The sequence below is a fragment of the Ostrinia nubilalis genome, chromosome 12 (genome assembly GCF_963855985.1).
Source record: "Ostrinia nubilalis chromosome 12, ilOstNubi1.1, whole genome shotgun sequence".
NCBI classification, from domain to species: Eukaryota; Metazoa; Arthropoda; class Insecta; order Lepidoptera; family Crambidae; genus Ostrinia; species Ostrinia nubilalis.
In genome coordinates, this window is record NC_087099.1 from 8,798,748 (window position 1) to 8,818,869 (window position 20,122).

The 20,122-nt window shown below is 36.5% G+C and overlaps 1 protein-coding gene across 1 annotated transcript in view; it reads left to right on the forward strand.

Moving 5' to 3' along the window:
• LOC135076907 (lachesin-like) overlaps positions 1-20,122 on the forward strand; it is a 67,786-nt gene that overhangs the window by 10,364 nt on the left and 37,300 nt on the right. Inside the window, exon 2 of the mRNA XM_063971419.1 lies at positions 10,822-11,068. Coding sequence (XP_063827489.1) covers positions 10,957-11,068 — 112 coding nt within the window. The 5' untranslated portion in view covers positions 10,822-10,956. The remainder of the gene's footprint in view (positions 1-10,821; positions 11,069-20,122) is intronic.

The following is a 20,122-nucleotide window of genomic DNA, read 5'->3' on the forward strand; positions in this document are numbered from 1 at the left end:
TTTACAGTCTTAGAAATACCGACTTATGTTATAGTAAATGATCTTATCCTAAAATAATATCGAAACACTCAAGTGATTGTGAATGTTCAGCGAATATTGCGATAAATTCGAACAGGCGTGGAGTTTGCTTTTATAATAACAGTCGAATTTGATTCCGAACCAAAGGCTAAGAGCTGAATGCGATATTTTAATGAGATTCCGATTGTACGGGTTTGGGGAGGGATAATGTTAGTTGGGTACTAATAAGTCAAATTCCAAGTGAAACATGAATGGTATTTTGTAATAAAAACTTCGATGAATGTACATCGCGACGGGTATTACAGCAAATACCTCGTCGCGTAAATAATAACTTAAAGATTTCCCAATACATAGCGTCTTGGGAGCGCGGCGTTGGCTCGGCGCAAGTTAATTCCTTTAAGGCTTGGTATTTCTGCTAAAGTAGGTATTTCGCGCTGTCAAAATCTGCGCGCGCAATACTTCGCCGAAGACAGCGCGCCAGAGAGCTCTCGCGGCTACACAGTATAGAAATACGCAGTTGGTTAGGTTAGGTTGACTTCCTTCCGTTCAAGCGTCACACTCACAGCACTTTTTAATACAAATCATATCCAAGTGATACAAATTAAAACAACTTTCAAAATTTTTGGGAATATATTTTAGAATCGAATAAATATAGAATATAACTGCCAAAGTAAACACGGTTCAAAGAGGCGTGGCGTCACCCGACCTTCCGGAAGTTCCGCGCTGGCTAAAAGCATTTCAAGATTACGTCACCCGACCTATCGGTAGATCCTCGGGAGCTTGAGCGATTGGAAAAACATTTTATGATCAGTTACTCGTAGTAGCGATTATTTAGAGCTTGGATAATAAATCATAGTTGTTGCAATTCACAAAGCTTTGCATGTGGTTAATTACATTAATCAGTACACGCATCAATTTTGTTCAGTCTTTTTGTTTATTAATAAATAAAAATATCATACTAAAATTGCATACATATTTGTTTGTATTGGTCTGGATGTTTTCTTTCCATAGTTTATGTATAACGTATGTACAGGGCTCTGTATCGAAAATCACTATGAGCAATAAGCATCACACACGGTTACCACACATACACGGAGTGCATTACCGCAGCAAAAAGCTTGCCATCTTAAATGAACGGTATAATATCGAGGTTTCGTCAGTACAGTTGCGAACAAAGGTGTTTGTGTAGTGTAGTTGAGTTGAGAGGTCAGATTATTGAAATAATAAAACGAACATTTTATTTTTTAAATACATTTTAAAAATAATTTACATTACAGATAACAATGAGAGGATGACATTGCAAGGTGGTGCCAGTCCAGTCTTAAATCCGTTGATATATGCTGCATCTGCCATGTTTTTGGTTAAAAGATTCTTCTATCTTGCAGTTTAGACTTTTATTACAGACCTCAGACAGTATTTTTGGAAAACTTTTACGCATGGTGGAGGAAGGGACGCTCTAGAGACTCAAGTCTAGAAGGAGTCACATGAACTCCAAGTTTTCAATCCGTTGACATCTGCTGCATCTGCCATCTTTTTGGCTAGAAGATTCTTCTATCTTGCAGCTTAGACCTTTAGCTACAGACCTTAGACAGTATTTTTGTGAAAATTCTTACGCATGGTGGAGGAAGGGACGCTCTAGAGACTCAAGTCTACAAGGAGTCATAATATATGAACTCCAGTTTTAAATCTGTTGACATCTGCTGCATCTGCCATTTTTTTGGCTAGAAGATTCTTCTATCTTACAGCTTAGACCTTTAGCTACAGACCTTAGACAGTATTTTTTATTATTTTTTTGTGTCAGTGTGCTCTTCTAAAGAGTGTAAGACGATTGTATGTAGGTACTATTAAAATGTAATTTTAACTCATTGGTTTTGTCTCATATTTGAGGAATGTACTATGCATCATGAGTAGTCTTCGTTTAAAAGGATGCGAACGATTTAAATTTCAATACGTAGACAAAATTGATAATTTTTAATTATAAAAAATTAAGCTTTCTCCAGTAACACTGATATTATTATACTGTGACTCATCAAAGTCATCATTGTCAAAAATATTGACAAATCGCGAACTGTCACGGCCAAAAAACTGACACGCGTCCGTCCTCCGTAAGCGCCACCGCGCGACTGATTGAGATTGTCCAAGCCGTCATGGACGATTTTTTCCACATTTTTGAACATAGTAACTAAATAAGACGCAATATAAAAATTTCATCCGTTAAAAGCCCTCAAGTTATTTCTGAACTTTAGTTTAGTAAAAGATTTAGAATCTCAAATCGCTTATTTTAAAAATAAAACCATAAATAGAAAACGAATAGAGGTAACTTTGGGAATTTATTCTATCGAGTCAACTTCATCAAATCGTGTTTCCATCCGTTAATAGCCCTAGAAAATATCCTCAACTATGCCCAATAAAAATCTTAGCCTTTAATTTTACTGTTTAGTACCTCAAAAATGAAAAATGAAAACCTTATTTTCGCCATTTTCTCTGGTACCCGGCCTTAAATATGCCTTGTCGTATTTACTCGCGGAAATCTCTATGGAAATTAGTTTTGATTGTTTCCCGACACACCATATAAATCACAATGAAACATGCAAGCACATTTAAGATCCCAGAGTAGGAGGTCGTTCAAAGGACAATGGGCAAAATGGTACCCGGCTCCAATAGATATGCTTCTAGTGTCGTTTGAAAGGTCTTACCAAGGCGAACAACTTTTATTATGGCCACTAGCCTCAGATCTGGTTGTGTTCGAAGATAAACATACTTTTTTGCAAAATGGTACCCGGCTCCAATGGTTATGTTTATAGTGTCATTTGAAAGGTCTTACCAAGACGAACAACATTTACTATGGCCACCAGCCTCAGATCTGGTTGCGTTCGAAGATAAACATACTTTTTGTGTAACCGAAGTATCATACGTGCCCATCGTATGGTACTTAGGTTATGCGAGGCATGAAGGGTTTAATGCTCCAGCATCCTTCCTTAACTCTATAATTATTGATAGGGATAATTGTGAAATAAATGTTTTTATTTGAAGAACTACTACCCCCTTATTAATAAAAAGTTATACCTAGGATGAACCTTGGATTAAAATGACATTTCCATACCAAATAACAATTTAAACCAGAGTTCAACTAGGGTGTAACTTATTAATAAAGGGGTTGGAGTTTTATTACTTCTTAAGGGATTTATTATGGGTTGCTAAAGCGAATAAACCCACAAGACCCAATAAGTCCACCCACAAGATGGACCGACGACCTCATAAAGGTAGCGGGAAGGCGCTGGATGCAGGCCGCCACCAACCGCCCCAACCGGCCATTCTGGAAATCATTGGGGGAGGCCTAATAATTATGTTCTACTGGACGTCCTATGGCTAAAAATGATCATGATGATGATGATGAAAGCGAATAAAAGGCTTGGGTAGTTCATCGTAGGTATAATCCTTTCCTTTTCAATGCTTGTTTTAGTTATATTAATAGATTGTAGTCATAGTACATACTCGTATACATGGATGATTGTGTTATACTTTCATATAATACTTAGTGGAATTACTGCTTTCAAAACGTGAATTAGAACTGGCCCCATAGCAGACATTTTTCTACATCTAAAGACCTTTTGAAATATGTATTGGTTATGGCTATTGGAGCGGGTACCACTTTCCATACATTTGTGCCCATCATCCTTTAAGCCATAAGTTAATTAAGATTGTAGATTACAAATATCGAAATAAACTGCAATGTTTTAGTCATTTAGAATAATCGAGTTTCAAGCGTTTTCAGAGAAACATAACATTAAGGTTAAGTGCGGCTGAATCTAAAGAATTTACGAAGAGAAAAGAAGCTTTATTGTAATACCAAGGAAGGTGACCATTTTACCGTGGATGATAAAATATCATAAAACGTTTCGCAATAAAGGCGAAGTGTATTTCACCGCTGAAGAAACGTAAAATGTAGTTAGTGGAAGGAGGAATTATTTAAAATATACTTGCGGAGGACCCGAGAACGGAATGGCAAGCAATAATTTAGTTAGTGTTCGAGAACAAATGCAATATACGGATAATAAAGGTCCGACACTAACCTCCAATAATACATAGCTAAAACGTATAAGGAAAAATATAAAACGGATGTGTTTATAGGGAAGATCGTCGCCTTCGAAGATATTGGTGCGAAGGAACGATCTGACTACAGCTAAGCCGGGTGCGTTTCAATATATTGGATGGAAAAAGCGAACGCCTGCTTTTATGTTGTCAGTAATGAAACAAACGTATCTATAATATCATCTCCATAAACCCAAAGAGTGAAGATAAAATCCCACTCTGTTTTAATCACAATGTGCATTTGTTTTTTATTGTGCAATGCTTAACACAAACGAATGGGTCAGTGCGTAGTCTACTGAAAACCGCGACTGCAGGGCAATTACACGCATACATAAATACGAGTACGTGCGTTTAAACATCATAAAGCTTTTAGAGCCGCATATTGCATTCCTTAATCACTTTAAATAAATTGAACAACAAAATAAACATGACTTTATGTACTGAAACTGTACTGCTATTACTACTACTACTAGAAAATACAATTAGTATGCGGAAGTGTCAGCCTTCATAATATTGCATTTTGAATACAATTTACCAAATTATTTAATATCGAAAACGATCCAACATGGTAAGGAAAACTTTAACGTGATTTTATTTGGGGCTCTTACAACATTATTAATTTAAGGAAACAAAAGATAACAATCTACGAGTATGATTAAACTTTCGTTACGCAACGGCATATTTTATTTTGTGACTTTTATTTATTCAGCCATAAGAATAAAATTGAATAAATGTGTTAGTATTTAACATTTTTGTTTCACATAAAAAGCAATGTAATTTAAACCTAGACATGTTATTGTAGACATTGAACTGGAGGGGAGCGCTCAGTGCCTCCCAGTTTTGTACCAATCCCTTTGCCAAATTCCTGGAGAGCCGCTTTGCCTCACTCAAATTAACTCATTATTTTCCAACATAGTTTCTCTACAAATATTTGTTTCCGTGCTACTAACGTAGAGTTAATTAAATTAAACAATAAAGCGTTATTGATATAAAATAGTTTTCAATTAATTGTTTATTTACCGCTACCGTTTCAAGTGGCACTGTGAACGGATTAAATCGCGCGTTTGAACTACAAAATTATTAATTATTCACTGAACTGGAATGCATGCACATTCCTAATTAAAATAACTGGACACGGGAATATACGTGAAATGATATTCCATCAAAATAATTTCACATTCACATTTTTGTAAAGATTCGGAGATTTCAAATTCTTTGATGCAAAATATCTGCTTCGTATGTTTATGTAGAGATGCATGTATTGTATTGACAAATATTTTACTTTCTGACCCTCATACAGGTTTTATGCCAGGAAACTTTTGCGCGCCTCTAAATATGGTGTGGACAGATAACAAAATGAGGGTTGCCTCGCTATTTGAGGTCAATGGCACCAGACCGATCATAACCATAACTTCACTTTCGTTTAGATTTAAAATAGATTCTTATTATTTTACATTCTTGCATTCCATTTTCATAACAAACAAGATTAGAATTCTAATCTTGAAATAATCTTAAAATTCATAGCATTTTTCTTTTTAAGTCATTTTTCTTAATGCCAATTTACTATTCAGATCTTCGCAATAAAGAAATCGCCTCATTTACAGATGGATAGCATCTTCAATCCATTCAGAGCACCTCTTGGGAGTGTTATAGAGATCTGTCTAAAGCCTTTACAAATTAGTATACTAACTTAGATATACACCGTACACTTTTTCCCAAGACGAATGGCCTCCTCACGTATCTAAAGGGGCTATTTAGGAAGTCTAGACGATTCTATTTGTTTCTCAGGCAGGAAAAAAGTAAAGTTTGTATCATATATCTTTCTTTTCATTTGTAACTGAGTTTTTTCACTGCGTTTTTTTTTTGTATTTTCAGGATTGAAAACGAATTAAAATCATAGACAGTTTAAATTTTAAAATACTATACAAACTGTAGAGGATTTGTTATCCCAGCCGTCATAGAAAATCAATTGGGAAATTGGAAGTGGGATTGGGTCTCTAAAAACGTTGATGAAAATCCACTAGTTTTTCAATGTGGATAACAGATCTATCACCCAGGTCATCGAAACAGATATGTGAATAAAAGTATCCTCTTTTATTTCACAGTAATCGTTCACGTTTGTCAGATACCCGGTTTTATCAAAGCTGGATCACATCCCGGATCAAGTGGCGGTTCAATATTTGGAAAGCACTTGCCCGAGTGATGGACTAGACTTTCAAATAAATGAAATTTGGTAATTCGTTTCGCTCGGTCAATACGAGAGCTACTCCGAACTGTCGCTGTACCAAAACCCAAGATATTAACTTTGTTACTTTTTCTTTTTCAATTCTTTTCGACATACGAATTGTTATTTACGTATTGCATACAAATGTAGCTATACAATCGATATATCTCCCGAGTCTTTATTGTCTGGGAGAGTGTCCCAATGAAGTATTTTGCCCTGAAGGAGAGTTACTTTCATACTTTGCTTCCGAAGGATCTTTAGGCATTTTCTCATTAAATCGTTTTATTCCGGCGCTTCATTTTAAAAGCGTGCCTTTGACAGATCAATAGTTCTTTTTTAAAAGTTCCTTAAGGGATTTACTACTTAATTAAGTTTGAATGTAAGGGAATCGTTGGTAACGAGCAAAGTTTTGGCCACAATGAATGTAATTAATCGAAAACTTTTTCAACTGCCTCAAAGTAAAATTTTCGAAATATTTAATAACTTCGTTTTTATGATTTCGAATTTTTGGTTGGCAATATTTATTTTCTCAATCCGTAATCACTTTTATACGTACAGATACGACTAGTATCTGAAAGACGCTGATATTAATAAGTGTATGCAAAGCGAGTACGAACGAACTGAAAGTTACTACAAACTATTGCAAGTCAAGCATATCTCCCGAGAAGTTAACCGCCGTTTCGACTTCTGTAATTTATTGAAGCAAACTTCTTCAGTCCGTATATTAAGAAGAGCGAGATTAGTACTGGGGCATTAGCGTAAGATGTGAACTGCCCCCCTGCCCCCTGTCACTGAGGCCGTGGCCCCTGGGTCCCAAGCCTAGGGGGCCCAGGCACCCGCGTGACGCAGACAGATAAGTTAATTACTTATTGTGATTCCTCTACCGGTTCACTACGAATTTTTCATCAAATTTTCAGAGAGCAGTTGTGAATAATGGGGGACGTCGTCCACCCACAATGGCTGCAATTAACCGAACAATTTAACTTTTTAATTGCGAATTAAGAAACAGGGGAGTGCAAAGGTTGAACATGCTCAGTGAAATAAATTGTTGGACTTTTTGTGACAAAGACGCTGAGATAAAATGCTGTCAAGAACATGTCAGATCAATGTTAAAATTCTGAAATTAGAATTTATAAGTAGGCCTATTTGTACGGACGACGGCTCACCAAGTTAAACACTGTGGCATAAAAAGTTTTAGGAGTTAGGTTAAAGCAACAAAAATGAATCTGTAAAAATGAATAATTAATAATTAAAATAAAAATCAACGAGTATTTTCTCAGTTAATTTCGCATTTTCATCAACACGTCTATTTAATCTCGCATTTACTTTTCACAGCGTTGAAAACTAGGTACCTGTTCGAAAGGAAACTTCTGAAACTAGAATCCACGTCGAAACTTGCAACTCCAGGGAACACAAACAAAACACGAAACCTTCAGTCATAAAGTTAAAGTGAAGGCTGAATATTTATTTGTACAACATGTAAACACAACAAGACAAACTCGGTAGACGTCGGCATGCTGGCTTTGCGTTAATCGGAATTCGGGAATAAGCATAGACAATGTAAATATGACAATAGGAACTGGAGTAAGGGGTTGGTGGGGACTCATATCGTCGGCGTGCCACTCTTGAGATAACAGCAAGCGCGCTCTTTGTGAGCGGATGTAAAATTATTAAGCAACGGAATGTCGTAAATGGGGTTTGGCTCCACAATTCCGGGGTTAGAGGCGAATCGGCTCTGAGCCACGCCTGATATGATTGAGTTCAATGGATTCTGCCCGTAATTACCTTCGGCTTATCACTTCGACATAACGTTTGTTTCAAACGTTATAATTGGCACGCGAACTTAAGCCCCTAAAAATTACCCCTGCCTGCGTCAAGCGCAATTTTTGCTGACACATTTTTCGTGCATATTTCAAGAGGTATTAAATTGTTCGAAACTTTGTTAGCTCGGATTGGGATCGATTGACAGTCTAATCGCCGACGCGGGTGGTGAGTGCGCGCTCTTAAAATTGGATAGTGGAATAAAGTAGCCGCAAAGTAAACACCATTCAATTTTATTACGGGGAGCAGACTCCGTTTCGAAATCCCGGGGCGGCAATCCCGTAAATCTGTATTTGTCGCAACTAAAACAGGTCACGGCGGAAGGCTATTACGCTCCCTAAATGCTGCCGAACGCCCTGTAGAGCGCTCTAATCCACTCCGAACGGGCTGGTGTCAAACGCAGGCCAGGGTTGTTTGTATTGTTTATTGTCGTGCGGCTCGTTCATACGGCAAAGACGCCAGCCATGTTTCAATTGATAGAGCCGAACGGTCCCCCGAGTCAACTATTATGTTCTCGGATACTTATCCTCTCTTATTGTCTACCTGACTCCAAGCGCTAAGAGTTGGTGCGAAATCACAGATCGCGATGAGGGGTCGCGGTTAATTATTAATTCAATTTCTCATTTCCGTCCAAATGAAGAGTAATTTGATAGAATTGATGGCCTCGATCAAGAGTTATCACTTGTGAAAAGCTATTTTCATATCAGACTAATAATTTAGCTGTTGTGACCGACGGACAGCACACTGGCTCTACGAATATTAGCGCGACATAATATTGGATCAACGAGCTGAAAGAGCGATGTGCTACAGAACGTAGATCGACATTTAATGGTGTAGTTCAACATTCAATCGACTTAAGATACCGCGACGGTATGGTTTATTATCATCTATTTACAATATCTGAAGTTGTGGTGGTGGTAAAAATTAAACGGTGAGCTTAGCTCCATCTTATCAAATCTTAAAGGGGCAAAAGAGAGTATTATTTTTTCTAAGATGTGAATGAATATTTTATTCATAATTCAACCACGTACATTGTCGTACATACTGTAGTTACTTCACACCCACAACCTACACAAAATTGGGGAAATTTTTCTGCGAAAAACATTTTTTGCACATAACCTATTCACGGGACGACGCAAAGTTATAGGCGTTTGTAAATTAGAATAGTTGGTAGTTATTTTATGAGAGACTCGCTAGCGCTGGGAATAATGTCGCGCGTCGCCCGAACTATGTCTCAGCAAAGTGTATATTTTGGCAATTTTCGGGTCAGTAAAACTGACGTGGTGCCTTTACGAGCGCGATACGGTTTTATCGAGTGAAAATTACTCGTACCTACTTTTAGCTGGGTTGCACCATCTTTTTAAATTTAACAACCGTCAAGAGTCTGTCAAACACCATACAAAGGACACAGGTTATGGTTATAGTCACGGTTAAAAAAGGTGATGCAACTCAGCAATAAAGACGTTTCATGGAACAAGAATATTTTTACAGCTTCTAGGAAAAATATTGTCATCGAATAACTTACTAGTACTACATAGTTGTAAATTTCGAGACTGTTCCGAGTTAAATTCAGTAACAAATCCTCTTATGAACATTAAGAGCTCGAACGCTTTTAATTTTTTTCCACAAGGAGACTAAATCTTGAGGTACCGCGCAAAGGAATCTGTCATTTCAATGCATAGAGCTGTGTCAGCGACGAAATCCGAGATCCTCAAAAAGTCGCGTCCTTTAAAAAAGCTGTCTCGAGTTCAGAATGCAGCTCGATATCATAATAATATGTAAATCAGATTAGTATTCGATTACGCCGTATGAAACGCTCGCTCGGTTCGGGCTCGGAACAAAAACGGCGAGAGCGGGCAGAATGGAACAAAACACTTGAAACAATATCGCGACAGAGCGGCAATCATTCCTGTTTTATCACGGTTTGCGCACGCCGCGCGGAAACGGGTGCAATAAAAAACAACCGTATGTACAAGCCGGCTGGCTGCACTGCGCTTCGGCCGTTTCGTCCACTTACTTTCTTATAAATAGTTCGTTTTAAGGCCAGAGATAATTTTTAATTTATTTTAAGGGAGACCTACGTACCCTCGATAGCACGATATAGGAACGTTTTTTGCAAGAGGGGTTTCAGAGGGCCAAAAAGTATTGTGTGTTATGTCACGTAATGTCAAAACCCCTTTCTGGTAAAGGGCTATTAAAAATATAATCTTATGTAAAAGACAATTTGTTTGCCTATCTCGCATTGATATACATATTGAGATAGAGTTTCTTGTGCTTTTAAGAACTTTTTGTCCCGTGGCAGTGCCAAGGCTAAAACTATTTTATACTTGGTGGGACGTGTAAAATAGTTACCAACAGTCGAGGTTAAAAGTATTGTTTTCGAAAATGTATCCGACACGTATCGTTAGGTTTTAACAGCGTGGGTAAATCACTCGAACATTGTGCCTATACGCACGAAATTAAATTGTGAAAATTAAATTTGCTCCCATATCAAAATATCTGTGGCTCTGGTAACGCGATGCAGCGTTCATTTTTAACCGATCGTTGTAGCGCGTTCGGTTTTATGTTGAACCGTGCTACAAAACTACACAATTTTTTCGCTAACCGACGATGATTTATCGACGTTGATAAACAATTTGCACTCACGTTACACTTTTTTGTTGCAGATGCGGCGATGGATTGAAATATGACAATAAAGTTTTTTAAAATATTTGAAAAAGAGTATATTTACGCTGATTTTGGAGACTGATTTGTACACTTTACGACAATAAGGATATGCGAGAGAGTTGGCGGAGGATCAGATGCCGTTTGGTGTGATGATGGGGGAACCCACGCGGCGCTCTCGGGCCGTCTCCATGGAAACTGGAGGGTTGCCACTCGTCTCAACTTTTGCCCTACTTACTATAGTAGCAGGTAAGTAAATATTTGTTAAGTATTGGGAGGACAGCCGGGAACGATGGCTCTTACGCAACAAGAAAGGTTAATCCTTATGTTCATGTCGCGGAAAATGACGTCTTTTAACAGGAAAAGTCTTGTACATTCTTGGTTTAGATCAAAGAGTGAGTAAAGTAACTTTCAAGTATTTTGCCAACCTATAAAATCCCCCTTTTAACCATCACCCTTATTTTTAATTAAGCAAATTAGTAATTGCAAAAAGCTGATGTGCATGCAAAGTTGCTTCCTGTTTTTAAGCTGACTTAGTGAAAATTAAGTGCTCAAATGGATAATAACGTTTAATATAAATGAGCGTTGGGAAAACTGTGTTTCTTAATAACTGTTGATGCAGTTTCTGGTTCATTAACGTCGTTATAGGGTCTATTAGTTAGTATCACGGGGTGCTATCATGACGGCTAATTATGCTCCATCTAGCTGGGTGTTTGATCAAACTATATTTTGTAATGAATGTTAATGATGCTTTCAATATTAATCAATTTTCTTTCAGTCTTTGATCTCTTCGGCTTTGATCCCGAGATTTATTTTCTTCAGTCTGATGTATAGTGTAGTATAGTATGGTGAGAGAACCAATTAAGGCTTTCTTAGTCACTGTCACACCTTACAACGTATTAGTTACGTAATACTAATAAGTTTCCAAACAAGAAAGTTTCGCATAGATTCATGGCGTTGTTTAAATGGAGCGTTTTTGCGAAGTCTGTAAACTGCTTAGTGTAAATTTGCTGTTGCATTTTTCCATTAACGTTGTAATTAAAGCTATTAGATCCTTTACACGTTGCGCTTTCTGAGTCGGGGGAAATTAGGCTGGCTTACTGCGAGCTCGACAGCTCCCGTGTCCGAACTATGTTCAGCTACGCTCCTAATGGCGGATTGCTGAAAGGCTTAATATCCACCTCGGCTCTTTGAGGCTGTTAATTTTCTCCGCCGAATAAACTAATGCACCCAAATCCTACCCAAAAGTTACAACCGAAATCCTCCGCTAGTTCCCAGCTTATGTTAAATCTCCGATGCCGATTTTCTTCGCATAATTTGCACCGGTATTGGCCGCGCGGAATCCGCGGTCGTATCAAATTCCAGCAGCGTTTATCGGATGTTACTGTAACTGAGCGCACAATTACAATTAATTTCTATCAGGAATTCACGCCGCGAAGGAGTATTATAAATATTTATTCTACATCCCGGGTTGTAATGCGTCCAATTGAATTCCATAATTGGTTGATTTGATCGACTACTAAATTGTTGGCTGTCACTGAAACTGACGTCATAGCTCAGCGCTTTCTGTTGTTTCTGGATACAAAATGCAACAAAACTATTCGACTATCGCGTTGCTCTATCGTTTTTCATTCGTCGAGCGCTAGTTTATTGACAGAATAACTTTCGGAGCAGCACTTTCCTAGCGCTGTTATGTCACAGCGTGGAAACTATGTTAGCTTGAAAGCACATAACTTATATTGTTTAATATGGCTAGGAACAGGAATAAAATAATATAGAAGTAACACAAAAATACACACATTATGAAGTTAACTTAAATGCTTTAAAATAAAAGCTGCGAGCTGAAAATAGATTAAACACAACAACAAAGTCGCGCGGAATTCACTTCATCTTAGTGAGTCATCGTTAGCCCCCGCCCCGCCATCATTTGCTTCACGCGTCTCCGTAGTTAAAACTAAACCGAGCTTAGGAAATTGTTGCACTTTAACGACCGGCTGCCAGTACTGTTGCAGTTTAGAGGCAACGCCGCCCCAGATTCCCTCACGTTCTCTTGACGTAAGGAACCCGCACACAGCCATGCCTTAGGGATTCCGAGTTTAATTGAAAACGCTTTATAAAACCTTTCTTTTAATTGTTTAAAGTTCTCACCTCATTTTTCCGCCATGCAGCGCATTCCAGCTCGTTCTCATTAAACGTAACAAAAACTGATCCGTAATAGGCACACATTGGTATTTGGGAACGATTGATATGCGCAAAACCCACACTGGATTACAGCTAATCATTGGATTAATTGTATGGAAATTAGTGATGGTACGCGCGGTGAATTTAACGCAATTCTATCAGAATGTAATTATAGACGTCGATGAGCGTGAAATACTTAATAATTGGAACACGTAATCGAATAGGATATGCTACCGGTGAATACGTGAAAATGATACATTTTGATTAAAACTCTTTCATACTTCTGCATTGAATGCGGCTTAATGAAATTAATATTCTCCGAGTAAAAAGCTCTCACCGAGTAATTTTCCACGAATCGCAGTTGCGGTTATGTTTTCGTCATTATAGTTCACAAAGAAATATGTTTTTTATAATTAATTTACATTTAGTTGTTCGCGTGGAATATTTATGATAATTTTATATAAGATTAATATAAAGTACTACGAGTATATAGAGGCTTTTGGCATGTACCGTTTACTATTAAATCTTAAATTCCATGAAGCATTGAATCTTAATACTGAAAATGTATTATTTGATAACTAAGTTTTGTTGCCTTCTGGTGTATATCACACTATCAATGCCATAAAACTTTCGAGACAAGAGCTTATACGAGTAGGCGTGTTACCTTACAGATAGCGAGTAAATAGTGTTGAGTTTTCAACTATTTGTCGTTTGACAACGTCACGAGTAAGAGAACTCGTGTAGATTAGTTCCCAAAGTAATTGTAAGGCCGGTTACACTCCTTTATCGCAGCCGAGTGTGTCAAATGAAATTTAATAACAGCTCGAGCGGGGATACGCTTCGATTGACTGGCAATTCGTTTTTAAGATCCCGTACAAGTTTTGAAATAACGGAGCCCTTTATGCCTGATACGGGCAGCTTTCTTAAATTAACTTTGATAGAATGATGTACCTACCAAGTTATGTGACCTAAAAAAGGGTCGCTTTGTGAAAATAGTAAAATCATGTTGTTCATTCATACGTAACTTAGGGAACAAATTGCAAATATAAAAAAATACTTTTAAGTTTGTTAGAATAGAGAATTAATTGAATTATTTTTTATTAGATAACTTATTAGCAAAGTTATAAGAAAATTTACAAATTAAGAATTTTCTACTTTTATTTTACCAGAGATTACTGAGTAAATGGGTTCGTAGTAATACTGTTAAGCGAAAGTTTTCGGAACAAAATGGCAATATGCCACTAAAGATTATTCGACTTTTACAACGTAGGATGCTCGTAGCGATCGCTGCGTGCCACTCTCAGTAATCTCATTTTTAAGAATCTATGAATTACGATTTATTAAAAAAAATATGGTGTAAGTAGGTACAAAAGAAGTCTCTCTCTCTCTCAGTCTCTGGGCACAAACTTCTTCAAAATTTGAGGATGTTTTACGGTTCATTAGTAGATTAAATAGTAAGTAACAAATCTTAGCGAAAGTTCACAAAATCAAATTGCAATAAAAAAATGTTTCAACACTTAAAGCCGCTGCGTGCCTACTGCCTATGTAATCGCGAGGCCGGTCACACTCCTTTGTCGCGCGCCGCAGCCGACTGTGTCAAATGAAAATTAATAATGGCGTCGCAGGCACATCCGCTGTGATTGACTGCCAGCAACCTCATTTTTTATTTCGCTTTAAGGGGAAATTGCCTCAGAAAACCCGTTTGCTTCCATTTTAATGTTCTAATTTATGGACATGTGTAATTAATTTTAAAACTGTTTAAACAGGCTCCGTTCCGTGTTTAATAAAACATTTTCGTTTATTGGTGCTCTCTACGACATGATGATAAATATTGTATCTTTTTAAGTTCTGGCATAATGCAAGTGCTTCTTGGAATTTTTACCTGAAAGTTTTGCCTGCGTCATCAAACTAAATTATAAATGTTATCCAAAATTACATATCATATTCACTAACAATTTCTTAGTTTTGCCACAAAAACCTATTTGCAAATTTTCAAAGCTTGTTAATGAAGTTTATTTACCCAAATGTTAGGGTAAAACACGGCGCTCTAAATATATTTACAGTCAGATTATGACCAAAAATGGAAAAATTGATTGAGAAAAATAGGGCTTTAATTTTTATGAAAAAAGTCTTGAACAATTGTCACGTTTACTGTTTAAGTTTTTCAACCTGTCGCTTGCAGTCAGTATTTTTACTGACCCAAACACAATTCCCGAATGACACAAAGGGAATTAAAGGCATTCGTAGCTATAAAGCCTTTATCCCGTCCAATGAAAATTAATAACCCAGCCCGGTAGTCCCGCGAACTTTACCGACGACACCGTTTGTCTTCATATCTATAATCTAAAGGACTGTGAAATATTAAGAGCCGGCAATAATTATATATCACATTCAACTGGGAAGATTATACTTTATTAATAAGGCGTTAAGGTTATTGTTATCGCGGTAACAACACTCTTTTGTTTTTTGATCGGATTTTGTTTCAAATCTTCGTCTTGTCTGACTCTTTTGTTTTTTTTTTTGTGTCAAAAAGGTTTTCTATTTCTATTAATTTTAAACTATTTTATCGTTACTGTATAGTGAGCACGTTATTATAACCGGAGTTATGGTCGTTTGTTTACTATGTAATTATGTATGTATCTTTAAATTTTGATTCGTGTTCTAGGCGTCAGTATAGCACTTAAAATTGTTATGAATTTGGAGATTGGTTAATGAAACCTTATACTGTAAGGTAAACAGTTCTTTTATAATCAGTTTTTATATCATCTGTAGTCTGGATCAGACTGGAATATTCTTTCAAAGTCTTACAAGTTCTAAGAGTATTAAAATGTAAATTGATTTGAAGCCATACTCACGAGATAGGTAATTGATACTTTACCATTTTAGCCTTATACATATCTGCCTTGAATATTATCTACTCACAATATTTCAAGAAGAATATGAAATGACATAAATACTATAGAACGCTTGATTGATGCGCTCGTAAGCATTAGGATGTACTTAGCTCAAAGTTTTGCTTCTGTAGAGAACAAATTATTGACTGTTATGTATGAAGATTTTACCCATTGGATTTTAAACGTTGCGTCTTTAATGTAAGGCTCCGAAATAAATAGGGATAATTTGATATTGTATAACCATAATTATGTACGAGATGTCATACGGATTTCTTGGTAAATGAATTAGTTACACACAGAAAGGGAAACAATTATGGGTATTCCTTTCGAGTATTCGTCGGCATACCATTTGGTACTTAAACGCTTCAGTCTCAGACAAACGTGGAAATTTCAATTTCAATAATCAAGGCATGAAACAGTAGCCGATCATCAATGTTCGCTCGCGATCAATTGCTCGCGATCATTCGTCATGGCGCGCCTTCGTGTCATTTGCAGTTCAATATCCGTTGGCGAGGCCTTCTATAAATCTTCTATAGTTGTAGAGATAGAGTTATAATAAGGTTTCATATTTATAGGAATTTACCTTTTTTCACCTTTGAAATTAGTTTTTCGTAGATAGTAGGCGGTAAAAGTCTTATGACCTAAACGACCGCAAAATTAGGGGCTTACTTTATTCATAAAATAAAAAATCTATTTTAATAACGCTTACAGTTATAGGCTTTCATATATTTATTAAAGGTATTCTTTGTTTTGATAAATAATATAAACTTTTTCCACATGCCTTTGCGTTTCAATCACATTCATCAAAATCTGAGAATCGGACTATGCAGAATGAAACGAAGTGGCTTTGCAAAATTCGACCATAAAAGTCGATCAAACGCTTATGCGCGTAGCACGGATTGGCGTGGCACAGTTGTGTTTAAGCTTCGCGCCGCCCGCTCCCATATCCGGCTTCTGTCTGCATAAAGCAAACCCATTACAATCGTTTGCTGAAGATTCAGAGAATAGAGACGCGACTATTGCGTTAAGCGGCCAGCTTACTAATTTTGGTGTTGTGACGTCAGTGTAATGCTGGGAATTGGTGTTTGGAAACTTAATCGTTGTGGCAATACTGGAAATTTAATTTTCATTTCTGAAATAGAAATTCTTTGCGCTTTACAATAAGGAATGAACATAGTAAAATAAGTATGTACGAATAAATACGTATTAAACGAACTTGACTTCGGCTATAAATCATCGACTATTTATAAATAATCGTACTCATCGCATTATATTTGTCCTAGATGTTTGTACTGGGTACTTGGTACTATCTGGGTTTCGAAGCCAAAACTGCACCTGGCAGGCTTCAAAATATAGGTCAAGCTTCGGCTATTAAAACAATGCTCTTGATTATCTAATTCGTTAGATGAAACGTTAAAGTACTTATATCTACGTTACTAGTCTACTCTAATCTTACATTACACACATACATTGCAAAAACTTATCGCTGGTAGAGCGAAAACATTATGAGACATGTGAAGGCTCCATAAGAGCAAAACTTTAAAGATTTTTTTTATTAATCTTCTTTTTCTTAATAGTCCTTTTTAGTCCAATTTTGACTTTGACTTTCGTGTTAAAAAGAACGACAGAAAATAAAAGTTACACGAGCTAAGATAGTGTCATGTCACGTTCAAACGCATAAACGCCAAATCGTTTATGGGACACGCCGCGGCGCGGATCGAGGGTGTTTTTGCGTTCTATCTGCACAAAGCGGGCGCAAACGGTCGTCGATGTTGTTCGAAAATGGAACGCACCAGCTTTCTATTTTTGAATTTTTAGGTTTTCTATTTTACACACTGGCTATCAACTATTCTGAATTGTACTATGTGATACTTTTTAAATGTTACCTACAACAACATGGCAACAACTGCCTACAAAAAATTGTGTAAGATACCTGGGACTCCATCTAGACCGGAGGTTAACCTGGGCAACCCATATAAAAACAAAGAGAAAAGAAGCAGATTTACAATTTAAGAAGTTCTACTGGCTGATTGGGAGACAATCATCCCTCAGTTTAAACAACAAAATGCTGGTCTATAAATGCATAATAAAGCCTATATGGACTTATGGGATTCAACTCTGGGGATCTGCCAGTAATTCCAACCTTGAAATCCTCCAAAGGTTTCAGAATAAAACACTGAGGGCAATCTCAAATTCACCATGGTTCGCTAGAAATGTAGAGATACACGAGTACTTGGAGATGCCGACAGTCAGGGAGGAGGTGAGCAAATACTGTACCAAATATAAGGAAAGGCTAAAACATCACACAAACCAACTTGCTAGAGAAATTGTGGAACAAACCCACAAGACCACCACAAGACTGAAAAGATGGCAAATATTACAGTTGGACCAAAGATGCTAGTGGCTTGGACTGAATATTGGAAGGCTGGACTAGATTGCTACGTGAATTAGTAAAAACCGAGGGAGAGAATTTACTGGAATACCCCTCCTCATGAACACAAACAAAAAAGCAAGACAAAACATCTGATTATGACCTAAGTCGATTGCAGATATAAAAAGGTAAAAAAAAAAAAAATGTTACCTACAATGAAACATTGGCGAAATAACATCCAATTAAAAATGTTATCTAACAAGGATGAAGTTTCATAGGAGTGTTATTTTATTTCCTACATTCATAGTCCAGTCATTATAGTAAGTTCACCTCGGAATTCGAGATACCCAGCTGTAAGTCTGTAAATACGTGTATATTGACACCCTAAAAGTCGTCTCAAAACCTACATATGGTAGGGTGTAAGCAACTATTAAATTTCAAGGTCAACGGTCACAAAAATCGTTTTTTTTGCGCTTTTTTTAGAAATATCTCATTTCCTATGGGTTTTTTGCTATTTGTATTTATTATCAATATTGTAGAATACTAAATTCTCTAAAAATTTTGTTTCAAAAATTTTTTTATACGGTGAACCGATAGTTATTTTGAAAATATATTTCATGTACAGAATTGACCTCTACAGATTTATTATAAGTACTAGCGGCCGCCCTCTATCTCGAAAACGGTTCACCGTATAAAACAATTTTTTGAACAAAATTTGTAGAGAATTTTGTATTCTACAATATTGATAATAAATACAAATAGCAAAAAACCCATAGGAAATGAGATATTTCCAAAAAAAGCGATTTTTGTGACCTTTGACCTTAAAATTTAATAGTTGCTTACACCCTACCATATGTAGGTTTTGAGACAACTTTTAGGGTGTCAATATACAAGTATTTACAGACTTACAGCTGGGTATCTCGAATTCCGAGATTCTTACCTAATTTAAGCTTAAATGACTGGACTATCATGCTTTATAATTATTTAGGTACCTACTTAATACTTTTCAGAACTAAGTATTATTTTACTTTTAGAAGCCCTTATAGTCAAAAGAAGAATGTCTAGTGAACCTAAAATAAATAAAAAATCTTTCATCATCAACAATCAGCAATTTTACCAAATAATTATGAAAGAGGTTCCAAATCATAAATTTTCGTTATAATTTACTCCTTGTTTTTTCTAAAAAAAAAATTAACAATCTCTACTTTTCCCAAACATAACAAAGTGGAGCATACTTAATCGTGTTGTAGAGTGTTGTTTATGGCACAATGCTCTATGTTCTCGCCGGCACAAAACAAACGCATTACTAACGTTTGCCTATTCGAAAATGGAACGACCGCCACGTACTGACGTTGATTTCGATAGTGTTTTCAATTCCATGACCATTCAATCTGAATTCGACTAACACATTTGCGATTTTCTTTGTATTTCGTGTGGAAGACTTATGATTCGAGTATCTATTGTGTTTTTCGTCAACAAGAAGACGGATAACTGATATTGAATATTTTTTCATTCCGCATGAATAGTGATGTCTCGTCTCAAGATGTAGTAAACAAGCATTTTCAAGGAATCTTTTTACAATATTTTTGGAATTAGTTTATAGAATATACAAATTTTATCTTTCCTATGCTGGTTTATTCCTTTTGTGATAAATCTTTTTTGTGTTAATAACATGTGTGTATTTATTTTATTTTAAAAATTGGTTATTCGATAACAGATTTTCTTTATCAAAGGCACTTGTTTTTGCTTTTATTCAGTACTCGTTCGGTCAGTCGAATTTTAACAAACCTAAATCCATGCAAGTAAAGCCACGTGCAAAAGCCATCACACGATCAAATCGAACACGTACTTCGTTAT